This window comes from Lampetra fluviatilis, chromosome 30, assembly GCF_964198595.1.
Source record: "Lampetra fluviatilis chromosome 30, kcLamFluv1.1, whole genome shotgun sequence".
NCBI classification, from domain to species: Eukaryota; Metazoa; Chordata; class Hyperoartia; order Petromyzontiformes; family Petromyzontidae; genus Lampetra; species Lampetra fluviatilis.
Genome location: NC_136304.1, coordinates 1,927,739 through 1,942,495, shown reverse-complemented (window position 1 = coordinate 1,942,495; position 14,757 = coordinate 1,927,739). Strand labels below are relative to the sequence as shown.

At 43.8% G+C, this 14,757-nt stretch overlaps 1 protein-coding gene across 2 annotated transcripts; it reads left to right on the top strand.

Annotated features, from left to right (window-relative positions):
* Nucleotides 1-485: 485 nt before the first annotated feature.
* On the top strand, nt 486-14,713 carry TBCE (tubulin folding cofactor E). 2 transcript variants are annotated; one of them, XM_078870312.1, is made up of 17 exons: nt 486-538; nt 1,722-1,822; nt 2,715-2,799; nt 3,224-3,424; nt 3,536-3,624; nt 4,494-4,593; nt 5,419-5,521; nt 6,089-6,165; nt 6,589-6,684; nt 7,797-7,861; nt 8,116-8,180; nt 9,318-9,470; nt 10,153-10,306; nt 11,405-11,470; nt 11,998-12,057; nt 13,338-13,429; nt 13,919-14,713. In XM_078870312.1, the coding sequence occupies exons 2-17, from the start codon at nt 1,726-1,728 to the stop codon at nt 14,009-14,011; spliced, it is 1,596 nt and encodes a 531-aa protein (XP_078726438.1). In that variant the 5' UTR covers nt 486-538; nt 1,722-1,725; the 3' UTR covers nt 14,012-14,713. The 2 variants fall into 2 exon arrangements, with proteins under 2 accessions (XP_078726438.1, XP_078726437.1); XM_078870311.1 differs by lacking the exon at nt 486-538 and adding an exon at nt 727-820.
* The last annotated feature ends 44 nt before the right edge of the window (nt 14,714-14,757 follow it).

Genomic DNA, 14,757 nt, shown 5'->3' with positions numbered 1-14,757 from the left:
TAAAGACAAAGCAGCAGTTCTAAATAATCAAGTTCTCAATCTGGGTTATCTATCGATGTAATCGCAAGCGCACAGCTCCATATCGGAAGGAAGATCGTTCCGTATTCTTGGTTCTTTCGGTAAAGTCACGTAGAAGGGAAATAATAAAATAAGATAAATATAAAAATTTAAAAATATATATTGTTTTATTTTATCTAAGTATAAAACTAAAAAAAATTAATATTTATCTTATTTTATTATTTATTAAACAATTTTTATTGTTTTATTTTATATAAATATAAAACAATAACACATTTTTAAAAATATTTATCTTATTTTATTATTTCCCTTCTACATGACTTTACCGAAAGAACCAACAATATGAATCACTGCAGTCAACGAAAGCTTTAAATCAAAAGATCGTTCCGCTCTATGAAATGCAAACGCTCTCACGCGCCGATACTGCCTATGCGGTCTATGCTATTCACCTCACGCCCGTCGCATCTTCCGGGTGGAAACCGTGACCGGAACCACCGACGACTCTCGCGGGCTCTGCATTGTAAGTTAAAATTACATAACGTTACATTGCAAAACGTTACTTTACACAACGTTACTTTACCAAACGTTACATGATCGCGCTTGTAATTACAACTATTCATAAACGTCGCATCATATTTCTCTATATTTGTGTCACACGCAAGGCACCGTCTCAGTATTCGTAGAAGGCGGCGTTGCCCTCCGCCTACCGCTGTTAACATTTCGCGTTACAATTTAATTGTTTTTGTTCGTGATAACATTCGCAGTCGCCTTGGCCTATGCGCTCCGTGACCAGCGTGGTGAAGTATGGTCGAACGACCCCCCCCGCTTGAGTTGACATCGCGCTTTCGAGGCCTTCATCCAGCAGCAGATTGGCATTCGGGCAGCACAATTATTATTGATTGTATTGATTGTATTGCTAACAGTTGTTAACGTGTACAATCATCGTATAGCTCAGACACGTACACTTCAGCACTTAACGACTGATCTCCATACAGTGTTTTCGCGTGTAGTATTGTTTGAATTACGTGACACACATCGCGATTGATGAGGTTGATGATGATGATGCCATGGTCTCACAAGTTTATTGTTCTTTAAAAGGCCCTTCAAGAGACACTGCGATGGCTGATGGAGGAGGCCTTCATCCAGCAGTGGATTGATCGTGGATTATGATGATGATGCTGCCTCGTGTACCTGACCTGTCTTTCAGTGACTCACAGAGCAGACACCCACACAACAGTGGGACGCGCGTCCTTGTGCAAATGAGCATACATAATCAGAATCTTTATTTAGACTGCAGGAGGAATCCGATGAGCTATGAAGCTATTTTTCACAGATGTCCAGTCTCGACGCTGGGAATCACAAGACCTGCTTAACCATACTGCTCTCATCACGTCCCTCTGTCATTTCGACTTCTGGATGAAATGATTCCCCCCGTACGGTGTGTGTTAGGTCATTGGGGGTGACTTGACCATACTTCGCCACGCTGGTCAATGCCAGGTTGTCGCAGGCGGGGAGCATAGAAGTACATTAGCACAGGACAGCAATGGATTTTGCTGCACCGCCCTGCCGAGGAACCACTGCGTGCATCCTGGGAGCAATCTTATAACAACCCAGAGATCTTGACGAGATCAGGGGCATTCCTGAAGGTGCTTTGGTCACAATCTAAGAACTCCCAAGACGATCCACATCTACTGTCATTCCAGGGCGATGGACGAGGTGCCTGAAGATGTGCTTGGGAGGCGAGTGCTCAGCGATGGAGAGTGCGGCAGGGTGCGCTTCGTAGGCGAGGTGCCTCCGACACAGGGTAAAGACCCCTTTTTGCCATCTCCCGTCTCAAGCCCGTACGCGTCCCTGATCGCAGTCCTGACCCATCGACCCGGATTTCATCTCTCATACCACTACCGCTAGCCCAGGGCTGGGGAAACCCACAGCCCGCAACCTCGTTTTATAAGGCTCGCGGACCAATGATATTACCACTTCGATCCAGCCTGCAGACAATAATTATATCAGTCACTGCAAGAATACACACTAATGGGGTACTCGGTGGGAATATTTTTGACCTAGTAACAATGTGCTTCTTATGTTAGCATGCTCAGTAAATGCAAGCCCTAATAATGTTTTACTTTGTTGCAGCTTTTAATGATGCTTAGGTGTAAATGTGTGGCCCACCAAAGGTCCTTTTCAGCCCTCATTAAAGAAGATTTCACCACACCAGGCCTCCACTAACCCTCCCCTGCAGTACCAAATATGAACCGTGGACCGTATGTGAGTGATGTGTATTGGGTGACTCCTGTAGCTTCTAAACATACAGCTGAGCATGACTTTGCATGCAGGCTGTATGTACAAAGCTGTTTCTATTGAGGCAGAGTTTGTGTAATATCGCCGCTGGCCCTGGGGCTCCCTGTCCAATTTCACCCCTCTTTGTAACCTGCTGCCTGAGGCCCATCTGGTCACTGGGCCCTTAGTGCAGCTACACTGCCTGCACAGTCAACAGCCTGTTCTAACTACGTGGGTCTGGCTTCTGCCCAGACCTTTTTGTGCCCCGGAACATGCCGTAATGTTGCCCCTATGGTTTTTTCCCACATTTTTATATAGCACCTCGAGATGCGCTAGTGTTGCGATGGTTTATGAATTGATACTCTCATGTGCTGGTTGAAAATTATGTTTCATGAGCTTTGGTATTGGCTGCTGGACAGGACTGTGGTTTGGTGTGGAGTGGGACAACCCGGAACGCGGCAAACATGACGGGAGCCACGGCGGCGTTCGTTACTTCCACTGCCAGTGAGGAGCGACCCAGTCCCACACCACAGTTATTCATCACAGCATTGCTCAACACTCATGTGCCCCGCTGTACACGAGAATAAAACATCGCTGTTGACCAAAATGTTTTATAATAATACAAAGAACCTCATTGAGGAGGTGAGTTAGAATTTGCAACACTTTGAGAAATTGATTTCACCTTGGTTTGCATGGCTATTTTTGTTAAATCATTTGAATTTTGGTTTCCATCATGTAAACAAATGTGATCTAACGGAGAAGACTGGATGCAATTGAAAGACTGCAAGGTGCATTTTGGTGGTGTCATTAAGAGCAATGGAGATTAGGAATGTTTGCCAGAAAACATGCAGGTTTGTTGAGATGTGCATAGAGCAAACAGAGGTGATTGAATGCTTCTGCACACATTTATCTTGTGCATCATTCGCAGACACCCGACGGGGGGCTCCTTCATCCGGCCCAAGAAGGCAGACCTAGGGGTGCCGTTTTTATCGGCTGTGCGGGACAAGTACGCACAGCTAGAGGATGACACGGGAGAACTCCCTCAGGAGTACACGTCTTCCGCCGGCTCCACATCGCAGAAGATTCCCATGCAGGTTGTGGGAATGAAGAAGATTTTCCAGAAACAAAGGTGAGGAAACCGTTGTACATTGAATTCAGCGGCGTGACAACTGACGTGGCGATGATGATGGTGGTGATGATGCGATGATTGTGATGCATTGTACGTTGTGTGCTAGTGCAGTTGCCTTGAGACTCTGAAGATTGTGGCCTTGTCTGGACTCGGGGTGAACAGTCCTGGCCCAGCAGAGGCCATCCGAGAAGCATGTCCCAGTATCCTTGGCTATCAATGCAGTTTTTGCTTAACGCATTAAGAATAATAATGATGTACAGCCTATTGTCAATTCACTTCTGGATTAAGGCCTCTCCATGCCCTGTCAGGTTATGGGGGTTATTTCAGCACACATCACCATGACGGGTCAGTGCCAGTTATTGAAGAGGGGCGGGGTGGCAGGTGTCACACTCATTACACACAAAGTGCTTGCCACAATTGAACCGCACTACCTTGCTGATCTCGTCAAGTAGTATAAATCATCACGCGAACTTCGGTCATCCCGCAGCGGCTTTTGGCGAGCCATCGAAGAAAGACGGTATCTGCATCGCGCACTTTCAGATGTTCTTCTGCAGCCATTTGGAACTCTCTTCCAATATTAAGAAGCCCCTTGAGTTTAGCACTTTTAAATCTCGATTGAAAACTCATTTATTTCAAACTGCTTTTTTGTGTTTAGTTTGTTGTCCTTTCCCGCACCTCCGATTAGCACGGTTGGCTACGTATGGTGCGAAACAAGTTCAACATACACACGTATCGCTTGCCACTGATGTTAGCTGGTGCCAGGAGCTGAACCCAGGTCGCCGAGGTCATCGCACAGTGCGATGGCTACTGTGCTCCAGCTCCACTCCTAACTCTTTAACTTTGTAAGATAAAGATAGTGTTTCACAGTTGAATGCTTGGGGCATCGAATCACTATTGTTTTATTCAGTCCTGCGGTTTACATAAATACATAAAAACGGATTATCATTGAAAACATAAGAGAAACGTTCAGGTGACACAATTGCGATGACATTAGCGGGTCACATATCACACTTCATCCGATGATTGTAAAAGCTTTTAATCTTCGTGGTCCTTCATGAAATGGCATCAGATATCAGAGATCTCGACATCTCACGGAGCTTATTGCCTTCGTGGCAAGAGGTGGCCCTCATCACAGGGCAGCTGTGCAACTTGTCCATCCTGATCCTCAGGTGAACCTACATGCATTCATCTACTCAGTTGGAATTTTTGAATATATATAGTAAACGTATTTACATTGTTTTGCTGAGCTTGAATTACAGATCGGGCGGTGATGAGTGCTCATTCACTCAACTTTTTTTTATTGTTCTTCCCCTGCACCTATTAGCACAGTTGGCTACATATGGTAGGAAATAAGTTCAACATACGTACAACTGTAGATTTGAAGCTTTCGTGACTGCAAGGATTCATACTCTTAGTTCTTTCGGTAAAGTCACGTAGGTAAAAAATGAAATAAAAATTAATAAAAATAAAACAATAAAATCACGACGTTTCGGAGGCAACACAAGTCTCCGTCATCAAGAGTATACGTACAACTGGCTCACCAACCCCAATAGCAACATATAGTGTTGCTAATCACCCTGTTAAACGAAACAAGAAGTCAGTCTACACATTGCTTTCGCATACCGATACTTTTTTTATAAAACAACCAATATTTTACATGAGTCATTTTGTTCATGTGGCTTGCAACATGCAATGCATAGTATTACATACAGGCTAATGGTATAACATACATGTGATAGCACTTAATCCAGGGAAGCCTCAATGAGTCTCAGTACTTTTTCAGGAGGGTTCTGTGTGAGGTATTTGGCCAACTTCTTCAGCACAGCAAAGTACTTTATGGTAGCTCCTGCATTTGCTTTACCCAAATGGACATTTTAACAAAGCCCAGCTGCTCTACATGGCGCAAACCCACAACAAGTTGGATTGCTCGACGTGTTAGTTGCACGCAACGGACTAAGCACTAAGTGTATTTGTTCTATTTGCGTGGCATGCAGCAAGAATCGTCTCGACATTCCTGAGACACCCAGATCGCTGTCCCCCTGCTTCTCCAACCTGACAGTCCTGGTCCTCAATTCCTGCTCATTAACTTGGTCACAGGTGGGCATGTGGGTGCATACGCGCGCAATCACCTGCATGTGCACCACGCACACCGTGGTTATCGCGTTACTGTGAAGTGAAAAAAAATAATTGAGGTTTTTGTCGGGTGAGATCGTGTAAATATAAATGCGTTATGAAACCTGGTCACCACCCGACACAGCCAATTAGTAAGGTTTGTCACGTAAACAAAACGTGCCAATTCGTTATGAGTACAGCACTAACCGGTGTGTTGGAGAGTAAGCCCACAGCATTTACAATTCGAGTACGATGTTTCTCTGGTAATTACAACCAGCTTCATCAGGCAATAGCCAGAATTGTGGATACTTCTTCCTGTTTTGCTATTAAATAGAGGGGGTAAAGGTGATACCATCACCTTGAGCCTATCAGGTGCGAAGACCAGAGGGGGGTTAATGTAGCTATTCACCGTTAACCAACATACTAAATGAAACAGCTGGCGGGGTTAGCCGTATTATTGTTGGATGTTCCTGTAAGCAGTGGAGAGGATGTGAACATCATAAATTCCAGCGCTGTGATGTCTGTGTCTCCTGTGTGTGTGTGTGTCGGCAGGTGCTGGTGTGTGCCGAAATGTGGCCAAATGTGGAACACCTTGAGTTGCTGAAGAACAATATCACTACTCTCGAGAAGTGAGGATTGGAAGGACAGAGTGTTTAAGCTGAATCACCCATTATAATATTACACTAATACATTTCTAACACTTTCCAGCTAAGGTTGAAAGGGTCTATGCTTTATCCCTGTCTGTCCATCTGTAATGGGGGGGGGGGGGGCACTATATTGAACTTAAAGATGATTCAGTATAAACAAAACGTTGGTATAAAGTTGCATTCCTATAAGGGGCTTACCCTGTTTCAAACTAACCAAATTGATGGAGGGTTTTCTCAACATTTCATAGAAAAAAGGACTTTGCAAATGTGTTTTACCCTGACAGCTACCCGTCAGTGTCCATACTGCTAAATAAATACTTCCGAAGACAAGCGCGTGACATAATCCATGCGTATGTTTTGGCAAGATCTAACTTGTTGGTTTTACGATGGTTGTGTGATCTGCAGGCCGGTGGGCGTGCTGCAGACCTTGCGCAGCTTGAATTTGGAAGGAAACAGCTTGGAGGGCAATGAGCAGATCAATCACATCGCAATGTTGCCGAGGTGGGGCAAGGTGCAACACCCATGTTGAATGGCGCAAACCCAGACAATTCAAAGTACATCATTTAAATGAAGAGGACGTGTAGGCAGTAGTGTACATTTAGAATAAAAAAAACTATTGCCACTTCATTCATTAACACTGCTTTATACCAATACCTATATTGTAAGTTAACATGTCTGGCAGCAACTCCTCTTTGCTCTGAAGGCGGGACATAACGGACTTCACCAAAATCTGTATACAGTAATACCCCGGTTTACGTCGGGGATGCGTTCCTGAAAGGTGCGACGGCGAAAATCGAAACGACGTCAATCAAAGCGATTTACAGGCTGTAGGTGGCAGCGAAGGCTGAGAGGCGACGGATACGAGAAAGGACGAACGATGCTGTCAGCTACGTAAGTGTGAGGTTGAGGCGACGCAAATCCAGTAGTGGCATTCATAAAGTGACGACGTATTTTCAAAATGACAGGAAAGGGGAAGATGTGAATCGGGATACTACTGTATGACCAAACAACATTTATTTCCATGGGTGGCATACACCAACAAATATCTCAGCATTCACAAGGCACTCCTGTTTTAGGATGTAGTGCCAAAATTATGATCATAGTTTATATATCTTTAAAATATCATTTTCATGATGAAAGTTCTGATTTATTGTTGTGCACATGAAGAAAATAATGGTGGGGTTTATAACTTGAGTGCTATCATTTGTGCTGCTACCTGTTTCGTTCCTTATATAGAGGCGTAGATGTGATGATTTGTGGACTTCTCCACAAATCTGGTTGTCGCGTGATGAAGGTCGTTGTAACTACTGGCAAAATGTCGTACTCAAGATTGTAAATGTTGTGGCTTGGCTTTCCAACACACCGGTGTGCTGTACTAGTGACGAATTGGCTTGTTCTGTTTACGTGACAACCCTTACTAGTTGGCTGTGTCGGGTGGTTGCGGGTTTAACGACGCATTTATATATTTACGTGATCCAACCCAAAAAACCTTTATTATGGACGATTAGTAACTGCAGATGTGTGCGACGCACGTTGTGGAATTATGCTGGTGACAGTGCTGCCGATGGTCTCCAATAATGACGATGTTGACCTCTTCCTGTCCCCTGTTCCAGCCTGGAATCACTGCGGCTCAATGACTGTGGCTTGACCAGCGTTCACTTTGACGACGTCAAGTGCGGTGAGTCCGAATCAAGCGAATATAACTTCCACCGTGGAATTCGCCGCCCACTGTGTGTGATCATAATTTTGTCAGCATTTTAATCTCGATGACGACTACTTGTGGAATTTCAGTTAAGATTTAGCCTGGATTTTATTTCATTGGTAGAATAAAAAAAAGACAATAGCTCCTCCTTATTGTGGTTGATGAACTGTGTTCACATAACATGTTTTTCTGTATACGTTGATTTTTGTTACTTTGCTTTGACATTCCAGGCTGCCAAACAAGTATGTTCCCCAAGCTGAAATTTTTATCACTCGACAACAATAAGGTTTCAGAGGTACATTCCATTCATTCTAATACAGCAATAACTTCTGCAAATAAATTAGATTACACTATGCAGTGCGTACACATACAAATAAAAAAAAATGTTTTACCCCAATTGTGTTTCGATTGTATGTATGTGGTCACCAATAAAAACAATGCTTTCCACGAATATTATTCAACAGGGGTGCCTTTTTATTGTTTTAGCTCCATCCAATTGACGTAGAAGACATTTAAAAATACCGATACGTGTCGAATTGTATGTTATTTCTTACACATTTTTGCACTCCTATTCCTTTCCTGGGAATGCTGCCATGGTGTAATGGTGAGCACATTGGACTTGTGGGTGCAGAAGTTGAAGCAACATTCTTAAATTCCCCCCCCCCCCACCGCAGCCTCCTTCCACAACCCCTGCACAGTGTAAATGGGTACACCACAATTAGTAGATTGGCGGGGCGCGCTTGGTGGAGTAAAATGTGGGTAAACTCACATCTTCCGAGACATCTGTAAAAGGAGTCCAAAATACCTTCCAGAAGGGCTCTAGAGCTCCTGCTAGTGGAGGCCCTTCTGCTCGCAGTGACATGAACAAGAAATTGCAGGGCTGCACTTTTACCAACACCTTTCTCGTTACTCTTTCGTTCTTTCGGTAAAGTCACGTAGATGAAAAATAATAATAAAAATAATAAAATGAAAATAACTAAATTAAATCACGATGTTTCGGAGGCAACACAAGCTTCCGTCATCAGGTGGAACAGCCACAGTAATTTTGCTATGTGGTAAATTTCCAGTAATTTTGCTGTGGCTGTTCCTCCTGATGACGGAAGCTTGTGTTGCCTCCGAAACGTCGTGATTGAATTGAATTATTTTCATTTTATTATTTTTATTATTTTTCATCTACGTGACTTTACCGAAAGAACCAAAGAGTATGGATCCTTGCAGTCACGAAAACGTCAAATCTAGCTTTCTCGTTGTTCTGCCATTTGTGAAAACTCCTGGACATCTGTGAAAAAGGGCTTTATAGCTCATCGGATTTCCGCAGTGTCAATAAATATCCTGATTTCCCTGCTGCTTCCTTCTACTTGTGGTGTGCTGCTGCTTCCCATGCCCTCATGCCCTGATGCCACCACCGCTGTTCTCAACGTTCTCTGTGCAGTGGAGCTCGATGAATGAGCTGGACAAGCTGCAGAGCCTGGAGGTGGTGAATCTGAGTCTGGAATACTTTGAAACGCCCGAGATAAATCCAAATACGGTTTGGCAGATCATCATCGCCAAAATCGCACGTCTGCGGGTGCTCAACCACTCCAAGGTTCTTATTTGATTTATTTTATTCTTGTATGAGTAATGATAAAGTTTAAAAGTGGTGTTTTTCTCTGGGTCCTTTGTTTTTTCCCTCCACATTTAGAAACATACATTGAGATTATTTAGATTATTTTGGTGCTATAAATTTCCAAATCCATAATATCGGCTTTTTGGGTTAGATCGCGTACTAGTAACGAATTGGCATGTTCTGTTAACGTGACAAACCTTACTAATTGGCTGTGTCGGGTGATGGCGGGTTTAACGACACATATTTACACGATCTAACCCAAAAAACCTATATTATGGATATTGGTCGTGAAAGCCTGCGTATTAAATTTCCAAATTGATGGGCCACTTTGTTGAGCTATCATTTGTGGCCAGGTCACTTCTGAAAAATAAGTTAATACCTCAATGGGCTTTGCCTGGTAGGATGAGGATGTTGATTTTTTCATTTGTATGTGTTTGGGTGATTTGTTTACCTTTCTTGTACTTGGCACGACTATCATGTTTGTTGCCCTGTTTGTTGTGATAACGTTCTGACCCACCCCGACTGAACATCTGTGAAAAAGTGCTTTACGGCTCATCGGATTCCTCCAGTATAAATATTCTGATTCTGAGTTAGTGCAATAATTTGAGGACACACTGGAACTGATGCGTGCGCGTGTGCGTGCACGTGTACGTGGGTTCAGGTGTGCAGTAACGAGCGGAGCGGAGCAGAGCGTGACTACTTGAAGCGTTACGGCCTGGCTTGGCTCGAAGCCGGTGGCCGCCAGAATGGAGAGCTGGCAATCGCCAGCACGGAATTCACGGCGGCTCACCCACGCTACATGTCCATCGTACACAGTGAGACCATCCGTCACACTCTCTCTACAACAACACATCTGTAACCCAAGAGAGCTTTAAAGTAAACTTTTAAAATTACAAACTATTTTTTATTTTACCAGGTGTAAGGCCCACTGAGCTACATAGCTGTTTTTCAGAAGCGACCTGGCGATCGCAAATGATAGCTCAAAGAAGTGGCTTATCACTTGTGAATTTCTAGCAGTCAAATAATCTACACGCATGTTTATAAATATGGAGGGAAAAACCGAAGGACCTGGAGAAAAATTCACATGACCGCAGGGAGAACATGCAAACTCCAAATATACAGGCATCGGTGTCGGGATCGAACCCACAACCTCCTGTATACCAGGCGAGGTAGTTAACATCTTGTGAATCCAAAGCAAAGCGGGGAGACCTTTTCCTTACTGTGAGCCAAATATGACTTTTAAACATCATTGGCAGGCCACACGTTAACACACACCTTCACGTTACCAAGTAATAACAACTCTGTTGATGCATATGTTACTTGCGCTGTTCTGTGAATGTAAAAGCTGTACCATGTTGTATGCACAAACACTAAAGGCACGCGCGCAACATACGGTGAAGCTTTTAATATCCCAGCGCAGCAAACAAACATGTGTGCTGAAGTGACTGAGCACGCTAACATTTAAAATGTAGCCTTTGCAGGTCAAAAATGTTCTCCTCTCGTACCTGATTAGCATGACTATGATGCTTGTAGCGATTGATAAATATTGATAAATATTGTATACGGACCATTTGAAAGTGACAGCGGGCCGTATGAAATGAAGTCGCAAGCTGGGTACGGCCCTGATCTATGGACTTTTGTAGCAGCATAATGTTTGGGATATTTAGAAAAATCTCTAAGGTAGTATTTTTGCATGCAGCAATACACTTGAGGGACGTGAGAAAACACACTCATGTAGAGATGAAACTCAAGTTACGCAAAGATAACTTGCCGGGAACCTGCTTGCTCTACTGGTAGTTTTGGTGCATTAAACTATGAAGAATGTGCCCAGTCTCCATTGGCCACAGGCTGTGTGGTCATGTAGGGCATTGTGAGCTTATGCCTTGTTACATCTTTGACTTTTTTTTTCTCAGAGCATGGAGCTCCTGAAGACTCAGAGTTAAAGGAGGAAGTCTTCACTTTGAAGAGCAAACTTGTCGGTGAGAAAACTGACTTCTATATATATTTTTTATTATTCGATCTGTATTTCCTATTAAAACGTAAGAACAATTAAACATTTTGTATATCTTATCAACATCTAGTTTACCAAGTATTTGTCGTATTTTAGCCAAAGAAGATGGGGTCTGTACTAATATTTGAATACATAAAATATATGTATGCACTTGTGCAAATGTGGGTTAACTACCCGGGTGTGTGTGTGTCAGAGGAACGGTCGCGCGCCGCGCTATGAACCTGGCGAACCGAGTTCGATTCCCACTCACGGCCAACACCAGTGACAATGATCTGAACTGGTCTTGGGCCTCCCCTAGGTCGACTCAGCCTCAAATTAATACCTGGTGCGGTGTGTAAACATCGCCATTAGGGAGACAAAGGCGACTGGGCGTGGTGTTGGCCACCCACTCCCTCTCATAAAGTGCTGACCTTCATCAGTGCTCGCTAATAGATCTTGCTCTAACAGTCTGGTAAAAGACTGTATAGGGGATCTTTGTCGTTTTGTCATTTGCAGCAATTAACATCACATGCCCCGACCTCGCGGACCACAAGACTGTAGAGAAAAAACTGCCAAGTAAGTACACCGGCCACTTATTCTTATCGCGCGTGGCTGAATGTAAATCGTCAAAATGCAATTTAGATATCGAGGTCCAGTCGATTGAGCCGAATTCTGGCATTTATGGAGGCCGTGTGTAGCTCCTCTCCTCCGCTGCACGATGTTGTGTGGCAGTGGTTCAGGACGTGGTCCTCGGTGTGCGACGTGGAGCAGCAGTCGCAATTGGAGATTTTTAAAAAATATATTTTGCACTTAGTGCATGAGATGGTTGCAGAGGCCCATGTGATGCCTTCATGCATTTGTGTATGAGTCCCATTTTTTTTCGAGCCAGATCGAAGCCAGTGGGTTTCCTTTGTGGGGTCGGAAATGATTTGTCTGTTGTGGCCGCTCGTGTCTGCGCAATGCAGTGCCACTGACACTCTCCCGTAGCCATCACTGCGAAGACAAGTATTTGGAACGTGCGTGAACTAAAACAATGCAAGGTGCAATTACCGTTTACCTTTCAGGAATTATTTACTTAACCTTCATGCAAGAGTAATAAGACTTGAGTAGTCAACCATCATGACCAGGACCCAAGTCAAAAGTGAAAGTCCTCTCTGGGTACTCTGTTTAGGATAAGTAGACCTAGTGAATCCAGTTTACTTGAATCTCTGGTCTTTTACTGAATCACATCAGAACATGGCAAGGCAGAAGCAGCGATCTATTACACCAATGATGATACAACTAAGAATAGTCCCCAATGGCTTTTTATGTTCCCACTGTATTCTGGGTTCTTGAAAAACCAATAAAAAATGCTAACAAAAGAATGGTCCACACTGCACACTGGGACTGCGGTCACGAATCGCAAACTGTGGACCACATGCAACTGCCTACTTGAATGATTCACTTTGCAACATATCAGATGTTCATCAGGTTAGGGAGTCTACTGTGTCTGTGTGAGTCTATGGGTCTCTATATACATCTATCTATGAGTATATCTCAAACCATAGGCCGTGCAGTAACACGACTGCTGGCTTTGGTCGTATGTGGAAAGCGTTTCAGATATTCATCAGACTGTTCCTGTAGCCACCCACTGGCTCACTCATCAACCTCGCCTTGAACACACAAATGTTGCTGGTCAACTGCCCATCGTACGAAGAAGACTAGGATCCCATTATAGCGCACAGATACAAGAATGCTAAACAAACACTGCAAACATAACCCACGTTGGAATAAATACATTGCCTTATTGATATGCCTTGACTATTCCACTGGTGATGCTGACGATGATAACGAGCAATGATAACCACTCCATGCAGACTCGATGACGGTACAGAACCTTAAAGGAATGCTGTGCAGGCTGTTGAAGGTGCAGGCGTCAGACTTGGTGCTGACATACACGAGCCACAAGGTGAGTGACTACTTTCTCCTACCGCTCTCTACGCCCCGGATTTGGGTTGTCAATATACTTTATCGTGATCGATAATTAAGGCGACAGTTTTGACACGGAGGTTATGGTGGTCACAGAGATTGTGAATAGATCGGTGATGTCCACTGAGCCATGGACAGCGTCTGGATGGATAAAACAGCAGCTACATCGCAGGCAGCACAGGGCAGTCCATTGCTGTACTGTACTTCTGTGCTCTCATGTCTATGCTGCCCACCTTCACCAACCCATACTCACCAGCTTGAAGTATGGTCAAGTCATCCCCACTACCTGCACGGTCTGTGGAGGCCCTCATTCAGCAGTGAATCACACGAGGACTATACGTGCACGTGCACATTATAGACACGAATTGTTTGTTTGAATGTACCCTGGCTTTGTCCAATTGACAGTGGCTTTATATATTAGCTACGGCAATGTTTAATGATAACGTTTGTTCTTTCTGCGCGGATTCAGATGGAGGGGCAGGAGTTTGAATTGGACAACGATCTTCGGCCACTCAGATTTTACTCTATCGAGGATGGAGACAACCTGGTGGTCCGCTGGTAACGGTGATAAAATCATCAACAATCATCTTCATTATTCCCATCGTCTTTATTATCAGTTCTGCTAAATGGTTCTAAAACTGTTGTTGCAAAAACGTCACCTTTAACGTCACACTACGATTCGGTAACACTCAAGGTGATATATGCCAACGTTTCTCTTGAAAATATTTTCTTTAGACCACAATGACGTATAATATCAAGGTTACCGTGGTAGATTTTTACGAGAAGAAAAATTGTCGGTAAACAATGTCACAATAAAATCCTGTGACGCCAATACTTGTGAACACTCAAATTACAAATAACTTGTATGTTTGTGCATGAGAAATAAAGGATACATTAAATAATCCTGTGTTGTTTTATTTTGCAATCATTCTGCTGATATAACACAATTGTTTTTCTCCTGGTGCGGTGATAATGTAAATATTGTCGCGAGGACTCGGGTGAATGGGGCGTTAGGATGCACAACGTAAAGAGGCATTTAGTTGATTTGGAACACCCATCCTTAAGTGGAGTTTGGCACTTCAAAACACTTAATTGATCGAGCACCCACTGGTCTGCAGGGAGGTGGCTATGGTCGCCCGAGAGGACGCGGGCACGGTTTGGCTGCCACCTGACGGGATTTTGTTTAAAGTTTTTTTTCAGTCAGTTTTTGGTTTTAAACAGTCCTGCTTTAGTCCGCTCCCTCCCTCCCCACCCACCCACAATTTTTATTCCACAATACAACACTCGCTACTTGTTAAACATTTCTCG

Coding starts and splice junctions, on each gene's coding strand:
- TBCE (XM_078870311.1), top strand. CDS start 795: ATGCGCTCCGTGACCAGCGTGGTGAA. Junction 3,625..4,493: donor CATCCGAGAAGCATGTCCCA/GTATCCTTGGCT, acceptor AAATGGCATCAG/ATATCAGAGATCTCGACATC. Junction 12,058..13,337: donor TGTAGAGAAAAAACTGCCAA/GTAAGTACACCG, acceptor CACTCCATGCAG/ACTCGATGACGGTACAGAAC.